Below are 22016 nucleotides of genomic sequence, written 5' to 3'. Positions count from 1 at the left end.
ATATGACTGGGTTACTAATGATACAAAGCTTAATGCAAATGAGTGAAGTGTCCCTTTAAGGCAACCTAGTCTCACAGGAATCCGTGAAATGAGTCGGTCTAAGTCCCGTTTACAAAAAATAATGCCCATAAAAGGTTATAATTTTTTTAATATTCAAATTATATTCGAATAACGAAGTTCGGAGTCAAAGCCCTACCTCACTCTCAACCTTTCGCTCCTTTATTCTCTACTTATTTCTCCTCCTCTCTCTCTCTCTCATTATGTGTATGTGTATATATATATATATATTATTATTATCTATAGTATTAATAATGGCATTGATAGCTGTGTGGATTATGAAACAAAAAGCAACAATATTAAAGTGATAGTTCAGGATTTTCGACATCGGGTCTCATTTCCAAGTGAGCCAGTGTGTTATTTATCATTGGATTGGAGACCGTTTTCAACACTTTTCATTCAGTCCTTCTAGTTGCAGAAATCGCTGGTGCTAGGCTAGCGCAAGTCAAGGGGAACTGCTAGCCTGCCAATAAAAACAGTTTTACCCACTCCAAAGTACACCCGATGCAAACCAATTATAATGCCTGACTATCGATGTAAATGTCTGTGTTGATAGAATAATATTAGAAATAAAACTATCCTTGTATCGCAATGATCACATTACATTTTGGGGGACTACTTTCTCAGCAGCGGCGGAATTTCACTTTGCTCCGGTGTGGCAACCAATTCACTACAGCAGAAGGTAAACAGAGAAGCATACTCCAGGTAATATCAGTCCGCCGCTGCCGTAGTTTGCTTCCAACTACAGAGATTAAATGCAATGTGATGCAAGGGTACATTTATTTCTAATACTATTCTATCAACACAGACATTTACATCGATAGTTTGCCTTGGGAGTGGGTAAAACTGTTTTTATTGGCAGGCTAGCAGTTCCCCTCGAGTTGCGCTAGCCTAGCACCAGCAATTTCTGCAACTAGAAGGACTGAATGAAAAGTGTTAAACGGTCTCCAATGATAAATTACACACTGGCTCACTTGGAAATGAGATCCGATGTCCAAAATCCTGAACTATCCCTTTAAACTTTTCCATTCTGAGCACCTCCATATAGCCTATAGCTCTCCATATATCTCCAGATGCGGTCTTAAAGATGTATCAGACTGCTACCTTTTTGTTTCTGTGTGTAATGAAAGATTCACAACGCACAAATGGAGTATTGGTGTACACCCCCACCCCTCCTCCCCAACCACCCAATAGTGCAACACCTCATGCATCATTCATAGAAACTCAGGCTAACAAAGAATGTTTTCAGTAAATAATGCAACAATAAATATGTCCCTTCTCCGGGTATTGCCATAGCGATGCCCAGGATAATATGGGAGATACTGTGGGAGTGTATCAGGCAGCTCTGACAGTGGGGAGAGGAGGAACAGGAATCTCAACATACATTCGGAGAACAAGGACGAAGATGCAATGTTTTGTGGCGGGCTCGTGTAGGGCAGTGGTTCCCAACCTCGGGGTCGGGACCCTACTCTGGGTCCCCTGAGATGCACATGGGGTCGCGGGGGATTGACGTAAGCTTTAGATGTCTGATGATCCATTTTAGCAGACTCTTTTTAATCTCATAGACGCCCTGATTATAAGAAATAACTGCCTATTGATTCCTAGCCAGGAGCAAACTGCCTCTAATCACTTAGTGTGTGATGGAGCGATGCAATGAACTCTACCAGGACGTAGATGTTATAATTGTTTTTTTGGAGGTGAAAACAATCTGTGTTCACAAAAGTTGAAGTTGGGGTCGCAAACATTTCCAGAGTTAGAAGTAGGGTCACGGGCCAAAAACTGTTGGGACCCGTTGGTGTGGCTGTTTCACTCCCAGCTGAAGGGTTCTTTGACGCCTACCCTTAATCGCCCTTGTGCGAGACGCCAAACCCTGACCTACGGTTGACATGTATTCTCAACTGTGTTCAGTCTGTAGCGTGCTTTGGATACAAGTGTCTTCTGAATGACTCCATGGTAGTGTGAGTCCTCTACATTCAGTGACATGTTTAGTGTTTTTGTTCAGGACCCGTTGGTGTGGCTGTTTCACTCCCAGCTGAAGGGTTCTTTGACGTCGGCAGCCTACACTTTTTTTTTTTTTTTTTTAACATGTATTTTTATTGTTGTTAAAACAGACGTACAATGTCATACAGGTTGTAATGTTTCACAGTGGTTACAATTCTTTTGGCGACAGTGTACAATGTAACAAGAATTACACAGCATTTTAACAATTTACATTTTTATATTTTTATAAACCCCATCCAACCCTGTGCCGGTGAAGAAAAAAAATAATAATAATAATAATAATACATATTAAAAAAAAAATAATAATAATTAATTATCCCATGAAGTACTTTACGTTGAAGCTTGTTTACTAATGAGAGGGGAGAGTTGCAAGTATTCTTAATGTTGAACGCACTACCGGACTTGAGGAAAACCGTGATGGGGAGAGAGGGAGTTTTGTTAACAGTGCAGGAAGTGATGACAGATTACAGAGCTTTGCCTCTTCATTGCACCAACCCATGTCTGGGGCCTGAAACCAGTAAATAATTTTTTGCAGATTCGCTGCCCAATAATAAACCCTGAAATTTGGGAGAGCGAGCCCACCCCCTTTTCTTGGCCTTTCAAGCAGTGTTTTACAAAGTCTTGAAGATTTACCTCCCCATATAAAACTTGAGAGTAGGGCATCAATTGAACGGAAGAAGGATTTTGGTAGGAAAACTGGGATACTTTGAAACAAGTAAAAAAAATCTAGGCAACACATTCATTTTGATGCAGTTGATTTTTCCAACTAGAGAAAGGTAAATAGCACTCCATCTCTGGAGGTCAGATTTTAGTTTCTCCATAATAGGAGTGAAGTTGGCTTTAAACAATTCAGAACTTAGGAATACTTATTCCTAAGTACTTAAAACTGGAATGTGATATACAAAATGGCAAGTCTGTGTCTGGAATCTGCTTTGCCGAATCATTGATAGGGAAACACACACTTTTTGAATAGTTAATTTTATAACCTGAAAAACCACCAAAGTCAACCAGAATCTTCAAAAGTTCAGATTTACAGGATAGCGGGTCTGATAAAAAAATTAAGAGATCATCAGCATACAAGGAAGCTTTATATTCCGTCCCCATTCTTCTAATGCCATGTATGGACGGTGTAGTTCTAAGCTTAATTGACAGGGGCTCGATCGCTAAAATGAACAGTAATGGGCTAAGTGGGCAGCCTTGACGTGTACCCCTAGATAAAGGAAAATACTGTGAACATAATTTATTAGTGACTACTGCAGCTTTTGGAGATGAATACAATAGACGAATCCAAGACATAAATTTCAGGCCAAACCCAAATTTACCCAGTACCGCAAAAAGATACTCCCATTCTACTCTGTCGAATGCCTTCTCCGCGTCTAGGAGACCACCACCTCTGGTCGCACCCCAGACGCTGGAGAATGCACCACATTCAGGAATTTACGAATGTTATCGAATGAGTGACGGCCTCTCACAAAACCGGTTTGATCATTTGAAATTATATCTGATACTACAGTGTTTATTCGAGAGGCCAGAATTTTCAACAGTATCTTAATGTCCACGTTCAGTAAAGAAATAGGCCTATAAGAGCTGCAATCCGCTGGGTCTTTACCAGGTTTCAGTATAACTGTGATGAGAGCCTCTGTGAGACTCTGTGGGAGAGCTGTCTGTTCAAAAGAGTACTTAAACATAGTAAGAAGCAAGGGGATCAGTTTTAAGGAGAATCTTTTATAGAATTCGACTGGGAAGCCGTCCGGCCCAGGGGCCTTCCCGCTCTGCATGTCCTTAATTGAATTTTCCGCTTCCTGTTGGTTTAGTGGTCTTTCCAGGTTGTCCCTTTGTTCCTGTGCAATTGTTGTAGTATTCAGGGTTTCTAAGAAATTAACCATAGAAGAAGTGTCCTGAGGAAATTCTGAGGTATATAACTCAGAATAAAATGTTTTAAAAGTATTATTGATTTCCTTGGGATCTATTGTCAATTCTTGAGGTGTTTTCCTAATTGTTGATAATAATTGTTGTTGCTTAGCCTTTAACTGGTGAGCAAGCAGGCGTCCTGCCTTCTCCCCATGTTCATAAAATAATGCTCGTGATCTTAACAAGTTATGTTCAGTCTTTTCAGTAGATAATAAATCATATTTTGCTTTCAGATTTAATTTTTCTTTGTATAGTTCAGGTGTTGGAGTTGTTGAATATTGATGATCAATTTTAAGAATAGAATCAATGAGCTCTTCCTGTCTCTGTTTTCTTTTTTTATTACGTGAAGCTGAAAATGATATTATCTGTCCCCTCAGTACGACTTTGAATGTTTCCCATAATATGGATGGTGATACAGAGTCATTCTGATTGGTCAAAATGAAATCATCTATTGCTTTAGATATGAACTGACAAAAATCTGCATCTGAAAGCAATGCTGTGTTAAGTCTCCAAGCTGGCCTTGGTGGGCAATTGAGTGTAAAGTCAATATCAAGAATAACAGGTGCATGATCAGATTCTACAATAGCAGAGTAGTCTACAGATTTCACTGAGGGAAGAAGACGCTTATCAATAAAAAAATTATCTATTCTAGAATAAGACTGATGAACATGTGAAAAACAAGAGAATTATTTTTTGTTCGGATATAAAAATCTCCATGGGTCTATACAGCCAAGGTGCATCATATGACTCAAAAGAGCTCTGGACATTTTTGATGGTGCAGGTGCAGATTTGCAGAAGGTGCAGATTTGGGACTTCACCGGTCCATGGCTGTGTCCATCACACAGTTCATATCTCCGCCAAATATTAGGTGAGGAGTATTTAAATCTGGTAATAAGGTGATTATCTTCCTGAAAAAATCTGCATCATCCCAGTTGGGGGCATAAATACTAACTAAAACCACCGGGGTGTGATAGAGACGACCTGATACTATAACATAACGTCCCTGGGAATCTGAAATTATTTTTGAAGCAGTGAAGAGTACTTTTTTATGGATTATAATTGCAGCATCTCTAGCCCTGCTACTAAATGTTGAATGGTACACCTGGCCTATCCAGGCCTTTCTAAGCAAAACTTGATCTTGTACTCTAAGGTGCGTTTCCTGCAGAAATGCAATTTCAGTGTGCAACCGTTTTAAATGTGAAAAAATTTGCGCCCTTTTCACTGGGCCATTCATGCCCCTGACGTTCCAGCTAATAAAACGTACTGCAGACCCTCCAACCAAATTTGTGCTCGCTCTATTCATTGCTTAATAAACAAGAATATTGGGTAATGATAAGGCGTGCATGTATGGTGCTGTATAGCCAGCTCGGGAAAAATAAAATAAAATGGAGAACGGGATAAAAAAAAAAAGAAAAAGGGGGAAAGCGGCAACAAACTAACCCTTGAAAATGTGTAAACTCTAGGTTCGTTCTCTGAACAGTAACAAACCGCAGCTATCTTACTGTGACTAAACTTCCAATAGCCCATACGTTATTTCCCCCTACACCATGCTCCCCACTATCACTTTAACAAGTATACAAACTCAGCGCATTTACTCTGAACAGAGATGAATAACATTGTTGTTCCCAGCCAACATAAACAACCGCCATTATTATATCAAGTAGGCAGGCAAACTTTAATTCACAGCCCCTATCACACTTAAGTATGCATCATTCGGATCACTGCATGCATAGACAGGATAGCTGGCTAACCGAAAAATTAATGCATCCGAACCATGGGATCTGAACAAATAGGCAAACCATCTTGCTGGGGCTTTGCCCCTCTCAGGTTGTAACGTAACGTTAAGCAGTTGTCAACAAGCATTCCGCCATCAACTATGAAAGCGACACAGATTGACATTTGCTTCACTAAAATGCAACGGCTCAAAACAACCAACCTTCAGGCATATTGACCATCCCAGCCTGGTGAAGCAAGTCTACCGAACCTCCGTCGGCCTCCGACTAGTCCACTTGAGTCAGAATCAGTCAATTGGTCCGGCAACCCGACAGTCATAGAACACCTTGGCGGCTTCTGGTGAGTGGAAGACGAGAGTCTCATCCTCAAACTGAACCCGAAGACGTGCTGGATGTAGCAGACTGAACCTTATCTTTTTCTCATAGAGGAGCTGCTTGACGTCTTTAAATGCTGCGTGTTTCTTCGCCAGGCCCGCAGACATGTCTGGGTAGATTCTCAGTTTTGGAGCCGTTAAACTTCACGTTGTGTGTCTGGGCCCACCGCAATGCCTTTTCTTTTTCCTGGAAGCGATGGAAGCACACCACAAAGGGACGGGGCGGCTGCCCTTCTCTGGGTCTTTGGCCGGGAGAACGATGAGCCCGTTCCAACTCCGGGGGATTTTCAAAAACCTCTTCGGCCATTACTTGCATTAGCAGATGGATATGAACTTGACAGTGTGTTGGCCCTTCTCGCTGTCCTCCAGGACGTTCAGGATCCTCAGGTTTGCTCTACGAGAGCGGTTTTCCAAGTCATCCACGCGTTCGAGCAATGTCGCATTTTGCTCCTCTAGGCGTTTTATTTTCCAGTCAGCTGTGGATATCGCACTGAAGTTATCCCCAGCCAGAACTTTGGTTGCGCTCAGCCGTGCTTGAAAGCCACTAACAGTCTGTGTTAGTGCATTCACGGAGGACTGGAGCGGGGCAATCAACTCATGAATTAAAGCAGAAATGTCCTCCTTAAGCGAAGACCGTTGTTTCGACAACTTAGCCACAAGTTGACTCACAGAAACACCCTCAGCGTTTGCGGTCGTTCCACCGCTGTGTGGGCTAGCGCTAGCCAAAGCATCTACCTTGCTAGCTATGCTAGTTCGGGTTGTTGGCGGGGGCGCACTGGTCGGCTTATTTTTGCTCATATCGCCAAAGTTGGTGGCCTTTTATCTGTCTGATAGAAATACAGTGAAATGCCCTGAGCGGTGCTTTTAAAAGTTAATTTTGATAAGTTGAGTGGGGAGCTCTGCCTTCACACGTCCTACCCCTGCATGACCAAACCGGAAGTCAACGGCAGCCTACCCTTAATCGCCCTTGTGCGAGACGCCAAACCCTGACCTACTGTTGACATGTATTCTCAACTGTGTTCAGTCTGTAGCGTGCTTTGGATACTAGTGTCTTCTGAATGACTCCATGGTAGTGTGAGTCATTCAGAGTCCTCTACATTCAGAGACAGGTTTAGTGATTTTGTTCAGGTTCTGGCATCTGTTGCAACGTTGGGCGATTTGTTTAATTTAATCTAAACTATATTTGAGCCCACGACACGGCAGATTTCTTATTTTGTTCCAGGGTCTTGCATCTGTTGTAGCATTGTGATAATTTGTTTAAATGCTCAACACAACAACACAATGACACAACGGTCGACTGAACCACATTTACATATTCTAATGGTTGCTTTTGTCACAAATGTTAGTTTTCAACTATTATTTATTTATTTCGGCCAGAAGCTAACATCATTTTATATATTAATTTTTTTCTGACGCACAAATGCTGTCATTTTGCTGCAGTACCTGCTGTTGTTCTCGACCACATCAAACCCCAGGGAAACAGGGATAGAGTCTGGTCATGGAGAGGAGAGTCTAGCTAAGACAACTAATATTATGCTGCCAACCTACTAATGGTGTGGTTCTGGGTGGGTGTGTGGGGGGGGGGGTAGGGGGGTGGTTCTGGGTGTGTGTGTGTGTGGGAGGGGGGGGGGGGGGGGTTGTGGGTGGGGGTTTGGTGATAATACTCACTGGGATGCTTTTTATGTTAATGAAGCCAGAGACAATGGCGTTCATGATATTGATAGAGGTAATAATCCCAAAGTCAGTCAGACGCAGGGTGGGGATAATGTATCGCAGCTGAACAGCTGAAGTCTGCATTTTGTAGCAATTTAATTTGCACAAAGACCCAAAGATGGCGGAATCTCTCAGACTGACTGAACCTTTTATGGCAGCGGAGTGAAACAATAGACCCCGGGATGCGTGATGATTCAGTTCAATAGTTGGAGGTTTTTATTAATAAAGCTCTCTCTCTCGCTCTCTCTCTCTCGCGCCCTTATAGATATGATGTGAGCAAAATCCAATATTACTGGAGGACAACTGTATTTTTATAGATAATTTCAAAGTGACTTTAGTAAAGAGAGAATTCATTCAATTCAAATGTTTTTATATATGTATACTTTGAGGGTAATGATCATGCTCAGTCTTCTGATACTCTCATTCTTCTCTATGACCACCCACCAAAAGACAAACTAATGTTGCTTTTCCACCGACAGTATCAGCTCGACTCGACTCGCCTCGACTCGGTTTGGTTCCAGGCACGTCGCATTTCCATCTAAAAAAGTACCTCTTCAATGTGGGTGGGTCGTAGAAAAGAACCTCTCCAACATGGGCGGGTCGTCATTAGGTTTTAATCACAGGAGACGCGATTCCCGGGAAATCTGAATCTGATCAAGACTATTTCCTGATTCCCGGTAAAGGTTATGATGGGAAATAAAATAAAATAAAAAGCGCAATGACTGCACGTCTATTGTTGTCATACAGTAACGTTGATGGAGGCGAAACTCGAGCCCTGGGAAAGGAACGACACTAAAACGAAACAGCGAAACACTGATCCTCTGGAGCGTGTTCGTGGACTCCAGTCACGCCGGACACACACAACCACGCACAGCCTAACTCTAGCCCTGGGAAATGAGCGACACACACGGCGAAACGCTGATCAGTGTCCCCCTCGGGAGCGGGTCCATGGACTCCAACCACGCCGGACACAACTTAACTTTGAGTGAATATTCCCATTTACAGCCACTGGCCAATCAGTTTCCAGCAGCCTGTTTACGTCACACAAAAATACCTACTCCGCTTGCTTGGAACCTCGACGGAGGTAGTACTAAAAAAAAGTACCCGGTACTAGGTACCAGGTACTTGGCGTCTCCTGTGGCTGCCTTGCGCACCTGCGTTATATTACTTAATATTAGGATGGATGTTATGTTTTAAACGCGAGCCACATAGCTGCATGACTGCCTGCTTTCAGCGCGTATTTTTTTTAAATTTCTTATTACTTGAACGCTACACTGTTCTTTTTTTGTAATGTTAATAGTGGTTTATTTTTATTGATTACTTGAAGGCTACATGCCAGTGCCACTGTTTTTTGTAATGTTTAAATGTTTTTAATAAATGAGTGTATGTTGAAGTACATGGGATTTATTGTTTTGTTTTTGACCGTGGTATCGAATTGGGTATCGAGAATCGTGGAATTTCACTGGTATTGGTATCGACTACTAAATTTCTGGTATCGTGACATCCCTAATTTGAACTATCTGATATAATCTGGGAGAAATACTGTTGTCAAGCTTTTTTTATAAGCAAATCGGGCCAGACACAGCGCTTCCTCAGGCTTTCTATGGTGAGACAGAGTTTCAAGCTCATCCTGAAGTCTGATCGAACTTCTGGCCATGACGTCATTCGTTCCCACGTGAACGATGGCAGGTTCTTTTTAAAGTGTTTATTCTCTTGGAAGTCCTCCAGGGTGGCTTTTGTTTTCTTGAGACAGCCTTAAGTTGTATTGGTGCAATACTATCCATAATTTGTGTAACAGAAGCATTAAAATACTTGACTAATTCACCACAGTCTGAGGATAGGCCTACATTATCACAAATAAAATCAGTAGAGAAATTCAGATTTAGGTTTGCAACAAAGACCCGACTCAGGTCATAATGTGACTCAGCAGCATTTATATAAGCAGTAATAAATTATTTTGGAGTTTCTTCCCCAATGTTGCGCCTAAAAATATTTTTTTGGCCTGATGTAAGTCAAGGCCAGGCAACATTGAAGAAGATACAAAGATGATCAGAGATCCGAACATCTAAGGTACCAGTTATGGAAATGTATAGGCCTTTTGAAATAACAAGGTCTAAAGTCTGACCATGATTGTGAGTAGGTACAGAAATATGTTGTGTAAGCTCAAACATTGACAACTGATCAATGAATTGCATAGCATAACAGTCTGCTGTGTTATCAATGTGAATATTAAAATCACCACAAATGAGAATAAAATCGTAGTTTGTCACAATATTAGATAGAAACTCACCAAACTCAGAGATGAAACATACTCTGTTCTGCGGTGGGTGGTAAATTGTGACCATTAAACAGGAGTTTGGTGGCTTCATTGCAATAGCAAGGTATTCAAAGGTGGAGTAAGTACCAAAAGAAACATCCTTACAGGGTAACATATTGGAAAAAAGAGCTGCCACGCCACCACCTTTCTGATTTGAGCGAAAGCAACGTGAAAAGGAAAAGTCAGATGGTGATGCTTCAATAAGTTCATAATTGCCTGAGGCATCCAGCCATGTTTCAGTGAGAAAGATACAGTTCAACTTGTAGGATGTGATAATGTCATTTACAATAAATGTCTTCTTAGAGATCGATATAACATTAAAGAGTGCCATCTGTAGGCATGGAGAAGAACTAGAATTATCCAAGTCAATAAGACAGGGTTGAAGGTCAGCGGGGTTCCCTAGGTCTGTATTAACATGAGAGGGAGGGCAAGGATCAGCAGGACCCATACTATTAGACCTGGGTATATTAACAGACTGAATTGGGTCATGCTGTTGTGATGTATGTCAAAGTGTGCTAAAAGCAATAAACTGAATAAAATTGATGGTTAACTGCTTGATTCCCTTTTTATTGGGGTGCACACCATCAGGCCTATAGAGACTAGAGTTTGACCAAAATATATCAAAATTTGGTATAAAGTCATATCCAGCTGCCTGGCAGAAATTCTTAAGCCAATTATGGAGACTATACAGCCTACTGAAGCATTCAGATTCTCTGGAGTTGAATGGAATCGGGCCAGACACAATACAGCGCTTCCCCAGGCTTTCTATGGTGAGACATAGAGTTTCGAGCTCATCCTGAAGTCTGATCGAACTTCTGGCCATGATGTCATTCGTTCCCATGTGAATGATGACAGTGTTGACAGTAGGATGCCAGTTAAGGAGAGAGGGAAGGAGCTTTAATATGTCAATAACCCTACCACCAGAGAGAGAGTAAGTGATTGCACCTAGTATAGTTAGTTGTCTAACAATTGAGTCACCAACAATCAAGATGTCTGTATTGCAATGAACGTTACAGTCATAATAGGTAGCTGTATTCGGTGGAAGTTGCAGACACTCCAAGCTGTCTGAGTTAGCAGGATTGTTGTTGCTAGCTGTTGGACACTCAGCGAAAGTACCTGCTGGTTTCGGTGGTGGAAGTTGACAAGCGGGACCACCCGGGCTAACAGTGTTAGCGTCAGCAGCCGACGGGGGCAACATCGCGGACCGAGGGCTCGTCAGGCCATAGTCGAGTGGAGAGTGGCCATCAGGGGCAGCCATGGCACCCAATGAGGCCTCCAACGATGGTGAGGAGATCCTGGGGCACTTGTCTGAAGTGTAGTGGGGCCTTAAGGAGTCGTCGCTTGGAGACCTGTTCCGTTTGGAGGTAGCTTTGTGGCTTCCATTTCGTTTCACCAAGACCGATGTTGGATGTCCAGGGAAGGAAGCAGATGAGGGGCACAGCGCTGGGCTAAGGCCTAACAAGAGCCTGCTTAGGTTTAAGAGGCAGTATAGGCTTAGTCCATAGCTCAATGTAAGTTAAAACAACTGTTATAAAAGCCGGTATACGCGGTGAGAGCGAGAGCCGGCGTTTCCCAGACCTGAACACAGGTCTAGTCGTAGCAGTCCTCCACCAGCGAGTTTGATAACATTTCTTTGAAGACATAACTTCATCTCACGGGGAAACTGCTCGACAAAATCTCCCCATTTGAATTCCTTTCGGCCTATCGTCCTAGCCTAGATAGTGTTTGTATAAATGTTTAAGAAATAAATACATCACTGAATAAATATGGCTACATAATAAATAATATGGCTATGAAATTAATTCTAAAACAAATAAGTGAGCAATCAATATTTAAATATGTATAAATGAGTCAATAAAAAGGTTAGAGGGCCCCTATTTTACCAACAGGTGTGTGATTAGCCATTACAAGCCATTAGAAAATCACGAGTGGGTACTGGCTTGTAATGGCTAATCACACTCACACCTGGTGGTAAAATAGGCGCCCTTTAAAGAGGACATTTTAAAGAACAATGAATAGCAATGGGGGGCCGGAAAGGCCCTGGGTTCAAAAACCCCTAAAGTTTGCACTGCCCTTGACCAGCAGGCTTCTCTGAGCAAGATGCTGAAAACCCAAAATGCCTCAAAAATTCACTTTGGATTCCAGAGTATGGTAAACAAAAAAGTAAAAGAAAAACTCAAACACACAAGTAGAAAGAACATCAAACCTAGCCTTCGTAGCACTCAGAGGGAGGGAGGAGACGCAGAAGAGGATAAAACAGGCGCTAAACCGTGTGGGAGGCGTTGCCTTTGTGGATAGATGACTCGCCTGGCAGTGTGAGTTGCTGGTTCCAATCACGTGGCAAGGTCGACACCTCCGTCGAAGTGCAACTCCGTGTGTGGTTAATGTGAGCGGGTTACTGCGAGGGCATCCATTGTGAAGCACTGCAACGTTCCCACAAGGTTAGACTTTCTTAGTGTGATCCAAAAATCACAAAATACATAGCATATGAAAACATGGATCCCATCCACGAGAGAGACATGAGACAGCGCTGCAGAGATCAGCCAGAGGGTTGTTGAACACTGGAGAAGGGGGAGGTGGGTGACAGCTGGGCGATGCCTCTCTGCGTTGGACTCTGTTAACCAGCTGGACGTCGGTGGAAGTGACTCGCCGTGTCTCCGCAGCTCCTCACAATGTCACCACAGCAGAACTGGAACCCAGAGAACACCTCAAACCTGAACCGAGCCGCCTTCCACACGTCAGAACACTCTTCCATACCGACCCAAAGACAAGCAGCAGCAAAAGCATGCTGGAACAGTTGGTTCTCCATGCATTTCAAGAGAGACGAAAATACTGTGGTAGAAGGCACTCCCCACGCCCCCACAAAGCCAGAGTAAACACGTTATCACAGGAAGTAGAGTGTGTTCTGGACGGAGCCGGGGTGTCTTTTGAAGTGTCAAACCGACGTGATGAGTTGGTTCAGTGCAGACGAGTCCTCCGGGAGCTCCGGGATATCTTTAATCAGAGGTGGAGCATGGATATGAAAGACATACCCCCCACCCCCCGCTGAGTGCACTAATATTATGAAAGAGGATACCTGCTCTTAGATTAATCATATGATCAACGGACTAAGTGTCAGTAGGAGGCCTCATTAGGTGACACTTGGATGGATCCGTGGATGGATGTGTTATTTTTGAGTGTTTCCAAAATATTGTGTACAGTGTAATTGACCCTGAAGCATTTTGACATGTAACGTGGACGAGAACCCTTACACAATAGTGTGTGTGTTTTTGGCTGTGTGTGTTTGTGGCTGTGTGTGTTTTTGTGTACTTGTGTGTGCTTGTGTTTGCAGCAGATTGCTTGTATTACTATTTGGTTAGAATGATTTAGTTTTGTTAGTAACCCTTCATGGGGTATGGGATCTTCAGTGAGAAATAATCATGTTTCATACTCGATAGCATACTTAACTTTAACTCCCCCCGATGATCAATAATCAAAACGATAATCTTGTAAATCCAATCCTGAAGCTTAGGAGGTAGGAAGAACGTTTGGAGGGCCTGTTTCATCTTGTGATTGTAGGGGGCCTCATCTTTGCTCTTCTACGAGGTGGATTATATTTTAAACCTTCGTCCTAATACCAGCTCAATATCAACTCTTCTGTCAGAAAATGGCTCGGAGTCCCACGCTGCCTAAGCAGCGTAGCGTTGTATGGGAAGGGCATTGTAGAGTTGCCAATATCTGGTCTGACAGAATTTAAATGTGCTAAGGTTAGACTGGAAATTACTCTTACTCAGTCCAAGGACCCAGTGGTGAGGAGGGTTGCACCCACAGTTAACGCAGGAAGGAGGAAATGGAAATCAAAACAAGCGGTTCAGCAAGCTCAATCGGTACTTAGGCATAGGGATATCATGGGCCATGTTCAGCATGGGCGGGGGGGCTTAGGGAGGGACGCAGGTAAACTCGTGGGGTAAGGCTTCTGCAGGAGAAAAGAGGAAAATGGTAGTGGAAGAGATACATAGACAGGAGGAGACTGTAAGATGTACTAAGGCAGTGTCGCAGGCAAAACAAGGGCAGTGGGTGAACTGGGAGGGAGTGAAGAAGAAGAAGATAAAATGGAGAGATCTATGGAGCATGGAGGCTAGCAGGATCAGATTCATGATAGGTGCTACATATGATGTGCTCCCATCTCCCCAGAACTTAAATCAATGGTTTGGTGAGGATGAGACATGCACACTATGTTCCTGTGTGTGCAGCCTCCGCCCTATCCTATCAGGATGCAAGGTCAGTCTCTCCCAGGGGCGGTATACGTGGCGTCACAACCAGGTATTGAAATGTTTGGCAGAGTCTGTTGATGATAAACGGAGAGAAGTTAATTCATCAGCCGCTAGTAAAGAGGGTAGGCAAATTAACTTTGTGCGTCAGGGGGAAAAGGCTAGACCACATAGAGGCAGGCACAGAGCCGGGCAGCTAAGTAATGGAGGAGCCTGGGAAATGAAGGCGGATCTTATTCAGCAGATTGTTGTCCCTCCACACATTGTTAGCACTAGGCTAAGACCGGATATGCTATTGTGGTCGGACTTGGAGAAGATTGTTTATTTCATTGAACTTACAGTTCCTTGGGAAGACAGTTGAAGAAGCCAATGAGGTTAAGAAAGCGAAGTACACTGAAATGGCTGGAGAGGCAGCACAGCGAGGCTGGAGTACGCGACTAAGGCCTATTGAAATCGGCGCGTGAGGTTCGTGGCTAGATCTGCTACTAGCTTGCTGTCTGAACTGGGCATTTTTGGACGAAGTCTGAGGCAGGCGGTTAGTAACATGTCCTTGGCAGTAGGGATGCACCGATTTATCGGACGAACATCAGTAACGGCCGATATTCGCGTTGTTGACTGCCGGCCTATCTGGAAATAAGATGACATTCACCGACGGCAGTGGCCGATGTTTATCTGTTGTGTCATATCAATTTTGCGCTGGCTAAATGTTGTGTTGGTTATTTGCGGTATGACATGCAGTTTCGAGAAGATGCAACAGATGGTAGGCTACTAATAATACCACCCATAACAGCCGCTGGCTGGACACGCCTCTGGCGTGATGACGGATGACGGATACGTAAGCGGGCAGGTGCCCGCTTACGTATTTCACTGTCTTGGAGAAAGATCAGCGATATGCAGTTTGTAAGACATGTTCCAGTGACATTTCACTCTAAACTCTTTTCGCTTCGAAACCCCACATCCCCCACAGCGGAGAAAGGTTGGTCATCTAATGCGATGAACTCCATCACCTTGTTAGTGATCCCTTTAGCTTTGGCGCTGTCCGTGGGGAATTTTTTCCCTTTCTCAAATGCTGTGGTGATCGACTGAGTCTTGCTGGTGGTGGTTTGTGCTTTCTTGGTGTCCCGTTCATTTCTCAGTTTTTTCTCGGCTTTCAGGTAATCGTTGTACACTTCTCTATGTCTGCTTTTCAAATGGCTGATGAGATTTGATCTATTTGTAATAACGCTGTTTAAAATAACGGCGTTAGGTAATGCCGTTATTGTTTCAGTAACGGGTAATCTAACTAATTACTGTTTCCGTTGTTACAACGCTGTTACCGTTACTGACCGTTAAATGCGGTGCGTTACTATGAATTGATTGAATAAACTGCGTAATCCGAATGCACCCCTGGCTCCACACACAAATTGCTAGTGAGGAGACCGGCTGGTTTAACAATGAGATAAGCGATTATGATTGGCTAAGGCAGAGTCATGTTTCATGGTAGCCAATCGGAGCCAGTGTTTTTACACACAAGCCAGGATACGTGTGCCGCACACGCACGCACAAACAAACACCAAACAGATTCGATGAAGCAGTAGAAATGGCGAGTCCGGAGCAATCCGATGAAAAGTTGTAATTTTCAATTCATTGAGGTCAAAGGCAAGAACGTGCATGTAAAGGTGGAATAAATAACAACAACAAAAAAAACATCGACATCAGCATCGGCTATCAGCCAAATTGTTATTTTAAACATCAGTATCGGCCCAGAATCACAATCGGTGCATCCCTACTTGGCAGCAGAACGAGAAAGTGAATGGCTGTGGGTAAGGAGAAAACATACTTCCTAGGGTGAATGCTAAGATAAGCCAGCTGACTAATGTGCTAACGATCAGGGTTATATATAGTATTTAGATGCATTAAATGTGGCAATGTGGTGGCAGCATAGAGGGGGGTGACTCCAGGGGCCTCATTTATAAAACTCTGCGTAAAAACCCTCCCTAAAACATTGCGTATGCCCAAACCTCAGAATCTGCATACACACAAAAATATTCAGATCTATAAAACTGTGGCGCACACCTCTACGCACTCTTCTCGTTATTAATACCAACGTGTGTTGAAGTTTGTGCTCGTGCACGAGCATGCACAAGCTGCCATGCTCCTCCCAAGATCGTCCCATAATAGTCCTTAAAAGGTCAATGCTAATTAATCAATGAATATTCCTAGTATATAAGGAGCCTTTGCTGACCTATCATTACACAGGAAAACACACGTGCATTACACATGCTCGCGTCTTATACCCCTCGCTAAATTCTCGAGCAATTCCAAAGCTGCCATATTTTAGCCAGTTAGAATACAGAGGCCAACAGGAGCATTATTTATTGGCCTTGTGCCAATAGGATAATTAATTACTATGTCCTATAGGCTAATTTAATGTAGGCCTACATATATATGTATCAGGAAAATTAATAAAACTTAAGTGATACAGTTGGTCTGGCCGAGGATTGTGATTTGAAAGGGTTGTAGTGTGTTGAACATAATATTGCCTTAATTCATATTTCATAATGGGTGCTTTTTATAAAATGAATAAATAAATCCGAAGTCATAGTATGTGGTGCGCAATGTGCGTTGGGTATCGGGAGCATGTTCTTCTTCTTTTGCCGTTATTGGCGGTTTGCAAACCGATATGGTGCATTACCGCCACCAACTTCCTGTTGTCGTCTCGGAGATCACTGTTTGAAAAACTTTGCAGGACCTTTACTCTAGGGTGAAAGGATGCAAAGAACTGCGCACTCTTTTCCGCAAGGATAAATCACGGATAAAATCAAGGATAAATTTTCTATAAATCAAGACATTGGCGGTGAAAGATGCGTACGCACATTTCATCCCTGTTTCCGCAACATTTTCGTGCGCAGAGACCTTTATAAATGAGGGCCCAGGACACTGGTGTCATTGTTAAGCCCTCAGGAGGTGTCGTGGGCCTAACTTAACGAAACATCGGTGAAAGAGGGTGCCCACTTGATAACCCCAATGAAATACTGCATACTACTGTTAGTTGGGCCATTTGTCTTGTGTTTTTCACCATTGGTTGGTAGCTTAGTGGCCAGCGTGCTTATAAGGTTGGTTTGGGCAGGGGCTTCTGAATACGTGTTTTCCTTGGATTTTGGCACAAGGGATTATAACATCTGATCCTGTGTATTAATGAAATACAGTAAAACAATTAGGGATGCACGATAACTTTTTTTTAACCAATACCAATAACTTTCAGCTCCTAAAGGCAGATACCGATATCAATAACTGATAACACACACACATATACATATATATGATCATGACATTGCTCAGACATCAGTAGAATCAACGGGGGGTTTAGGGGTGTGGGTTTGCAAGGGGCGGGATATGACGTAGGGTCCACGACGGCCCCTGTCACTCAGGTGTGTTTTGGTCTGACTGCAGCAACGGAGGCATATTGGGCAGAACTCATCGCGATAATCTTAAATGTTGCTGCAGCGATGCATCATATATTCCGTTGCATCCACAACATCCGCATCGATCGATGAAAGATTTGAGCATTGGAGTCACAGACAAATATAAGAAACGACGAATAAGAAAGGCGTCGCAAACGACTGCGTTACCGGAGGAAGAGAGCGTCTTTTTTTGCTTCATTTCACATCTAACAAACACTGGGACAAATGTAGTTGATCTCTGTGTTTAACTGAGAAAACAGGGAGTGGAAGGACCCTATAATGTTCAGCTAACTGTTGTCAATAATTGGTGCGTGCGTGCGTGCGTGCGTGCGGTAGTGTGTGTCAGTTTAGTGAAGTAATGAACAAGTCTGGTTGTGTCTGTGCAAACCTGTACTGTAAAGTTATTGAAACTAAGAATAAAGTACACAGCCTTTCAATAATCTGCGGCCCCTTCATTCCGACCATATTCCGACCTATAAGCAGACCAACTGCTGGTCAAAGGGAAGGGTGGTACTCCCAAGTGAACATCGACGTCTCCCCTGTGCTCTCGACTACGGTCTGGGAGCCGACAGCAGGAAAGGTGTAACATAATAATAAAAATAAACATTTTCTATATACGCGTGCAGCTGTGAACTCATGTATTGTAATTGACTGTATGATGTGTACTTTTAGGGTTACGATAAGACCTTTAATTTAGCATGGCACTGTGGGAGTGGGAGCGGGGCACTGAAATTATATAGGCTATGTTATCGGGGCTATTCGTCATGATATCGGATATCGGAATGACGTAATCATTTCTGTTATCGGCCCGATAATTATCGTGCACCCCTAAAAACAATGATGTTTTTTTACTGAAGGATTGAATGGCTTTGAAACGATTCCTGGCTTCTTAAACCATGCAGCGTTCTGGCTGGTGCCGCACACCGGGTCTCCTCTGTGTGTCTGTTCAGTATTGAATTTAGGTCAGTGCCTCTGTGTGCTGGCCATATTAACGCCGGATAATAAAAGGCTTGTAAGTAGAATGACTCTGTGGCTCAGGCCCGTGGTTCATAAAGTAATGAGGTCTCATCTCCTTACTGGATTCTAATGACTGGTGAAGGTACTGAGCTTCCCTTTATTATATACAAATGAAAAGTGTCAAAGCGAGGTTTGTTTGGAAAGACCAAACACACGTAGCTCCTCAAATGCGTGTTAGACGTTTAATATTCTTCAATATTAAACACGCATCAGGAGGATGTTTTTCCCAGTGATTATTTTGAAACGGAGCAGGTTACGAATTACAATGATTGCTTCATCTAATTATTTAAATCATGTATCTTCCCACCGACAATATAATTTCTTAATGTATTCACCATCTCAAAGGCAACACGTTCATCTGTGTATCGCAAAGTTAACCATTAGCTCGCACAAGTAGGTTGTCACAAAAAACTATGATTAGTACACATCTTAGCCTCGCCCAGATAAGCTAGCGTTTGGGTAGCGATGGGGACGAAAACAAAACAAACAAATCACTGGGACTCAAATGAATCACAAATCACGGATCAGTGGAGCTGTATGAACAAGTGGTGGGTAGCTTAGAGAGTGATGTCAGTGGAAAGATTATGTTGTTTTAATGTAATCCCCACAACTGTTTCCATATGAGAAAAATACAGCTGAACTGTAAATATCTATCAAAACAAAGTTTTGGCGCAAAAGAGTGCAAACGAGATTTGTGCCGTCTTCCCTTGTGTTGTTTATCCTCTCCGAACACGTATGTATGTCGCATTCCAATCCCGATGTCTTATTGAAATACATCAGCTCCATGTAGCGTTTGACGTTATCGTTGCTCTTCCATATGAATGTAATTTCTCTGAGTACAGTGGGGGGGGGGGGACAATCAGAGGAGTCAATTTTCTTGATGTTCCGCGATGACAGTTAGATATACAACAGCTCCCACAGCATCCGTCAGCGAGGAGGGGAGAAGGGGGGGTGAGGGAGTTTGAATGTGCAAACAGGTTATAAATAAACGCTGGCTAGGGAGGGAGAGAGGGAACTACACGGAGCTCGCCCGCCCGCACGACTATCAATGACTGAGAAGAAGAACGAAATTAAAGGCCTGATGAAAGACTTGTGGGCCCATCAGAAGAACAAAACAGAAGCCGGACACTTGTGACAACGCGCCCCCTGATTTATTGATTTCACAGCTCAATTTTTCTTTCGGGGTGCTGCGAAAGAGCAAAGCAATCTTGGAGCGTGTTGGCTTCTGTTATATTCCCTCGGCAAATAGACACTCCCCAGCACGCACACGCAGACACACACACACACACACACACACACACACAGGAAGCACACACAAACACAAAGAACACACACAGATCACAAAGCATTCACACACAAATACAAGGAACACACAGAACCCACACGCACACACACAGATATAAACAAACGCAAACACATACACAGGAAGCACACACACGTACACAAAGAAAACACAAAGATCACGAAACAAACTCACAGACACACGCTGAACACACACAGAACCCACATGTAAACGTACGCATGTAAACACACACAGCCACACAAACATGCACACAGCGGCATTTCTACACTACACACTCTGTCCAGGTGAACTACACACACATGCAAACACACGCAGACACACACACATACGCCTCGAGAATAATGTTGACTTTTTAATCAAACACACAGCCATAATTCAACAGGTCCCTCCCCCTGGAGCCCAAAGTCAGTCTCCTCAATGAAAGGCTCAGGCCAACGATGCACTAATAGCAATTTACAGCCAGGCAGGCAAGCGGAGCAGCAGCCAGCGGAGCGCTCCTCCGTTTGTAATTCCTAATTACATTCACTCACTAGAGCCGCTGCTGAATTAGTAATGGAAGGAGATCTGACCCGCGCCCAGCCCCCCTAATGCCCACTGTTTGGTTACGTCAGACAGATTAACAGCTTCTGTCTGGCCTCTAAAGGACAAATGTAAATTTAACATTTACATTTTGAGAGAATTTATCCCCACAATGTTTTACGTGTTCATTTAAAAAAAATGTTGTTTATGTGATATCAAGTGGTATTGAGTTTGTGGAGCTCTTGTGTGAGTGCTGAGGATGTGTTTGGGAAAAGTGATGATGGTGCTGGAGGAGCAAGAGAGAGACTGAAGGACTCGGGCCCTCAGGTCACACAAGTCCCAAGAACAAAGCCTGCGTAAATATGTTCTTCCTATCGCCAACAACGCCGGTGAACTGATCAAACAGCCTAAAATCCTTACTTCCTTCTTAAGTATTGTATAATTTGTGTTGTTGGAAGTCGACATTGATCCTGGCTGATAGACCTCAAAGACAAAAAAGTCAACAATCCCATGCAGGTGAACGAACGCAGGACGCAGGGACGGGGCAGAGAGCGATGGGGTCTTTATTTAGGTTGTTCGTTTCCAAACTCTTGCTCTCTTCTGCTCTGTTCTGCTCTCTCTTGCTTTCTCAACCCTCACATCTCACTGACGGCAGCTTTAACAGCGTTCTCCCTCCACCCCGTCTCCGCTGTCTGCAGGTATCCTGGCTGAAGAACGATGAACCGCTGAACATGGACGCTAAGTTCGGTGCGAGAGCCGACCACAACCTCATCATCTCCGAGGCCCGCCTGTCCGACTCGGGCAACTACACCTGCGTGGCGAGCAACATCGTGGCCAAGAGGCACAGCGCCAACGCCGCCGTGGTCGTTTACGGTGAGCTAGGTTAGCAGGGGGGCCGGTGTTAGCTTCATGTTGCCGTGCCAACTGCACATCGAACACTCTTACAACATTCGATACACACAAACACATTAAACACCACAATCCAAATTCAAAAGCCACGACACAAATGCAAAAGTCAGTAAATACATCTCCATTAAATATGATGAAAATGATTCTCTATTAAATCAAATTATTGTCATCCTATCATAACGTTAACCCATTTGTTTTTGTGTTTGTGTGTTCCCAGTGAACGGCGGCTGGTCCCTCTGGACCGACTGGTCGCTGTGTAATGTGCGCTGTGGGCGGGGCCTGCAGAAGCGCTCGCGCACCTGCACCAACCCAGCGCCGCTCAACGGGGGGGCCCTCTGCGAGGGCATGGCGGTGCAGAAGAGCACCTGCAACACACTCTGTCCAGGTGAGCTACACACACTCTGTCCAGGTGAGCTACACACACACTCTGTCCAGGTGAGTCCACACACACTCTGTCCAGGTGAGCTAC

The 22016-nt window shown here is 43.7% G+C and overlaps 1 protein-coding gene across 1 annotated transcript in view; it reads left to right on the top strand.

Moving 5' to 3' along the window:
• Positions 1–22016, top strand: part of LOC311367331 (netrin receptor UNC5D-like) — a gene marked incomplete at both ends in the record, with an annotated part of 166265 nt that overhangs the window by 101606 nt on the left and 42643 nt on the right. The window contains 2 exons of the mRNA XM_084486158.1: positions 21337–21511; positions 21765–21932. Coding sequence (XP_084342284.1) covers positions 21337–21511; positions 21765–21932 — 343 coding nt within the window. The remainder of the gene's footprint in view (positions 1–21336; positions 21512–21764; positions 21933–22016) is intronic.

The sequence above is a fragment of the Micromesistius poutassou genome (assembly GCF_964030765.1).
Source record: "Micromesistius poutassou genome assembly, chromosome: 22".
NCBI lineage: Eukaryota > Metazoa > Chordata > Actinopteri > Gadiformes > Gadidae > Micromesistius > Micromesistius poutassou.
Note: the sequence above shows the minus strand (reverse complement) of the source record. Positions and strands in the feature narration are given on the sequence as shown.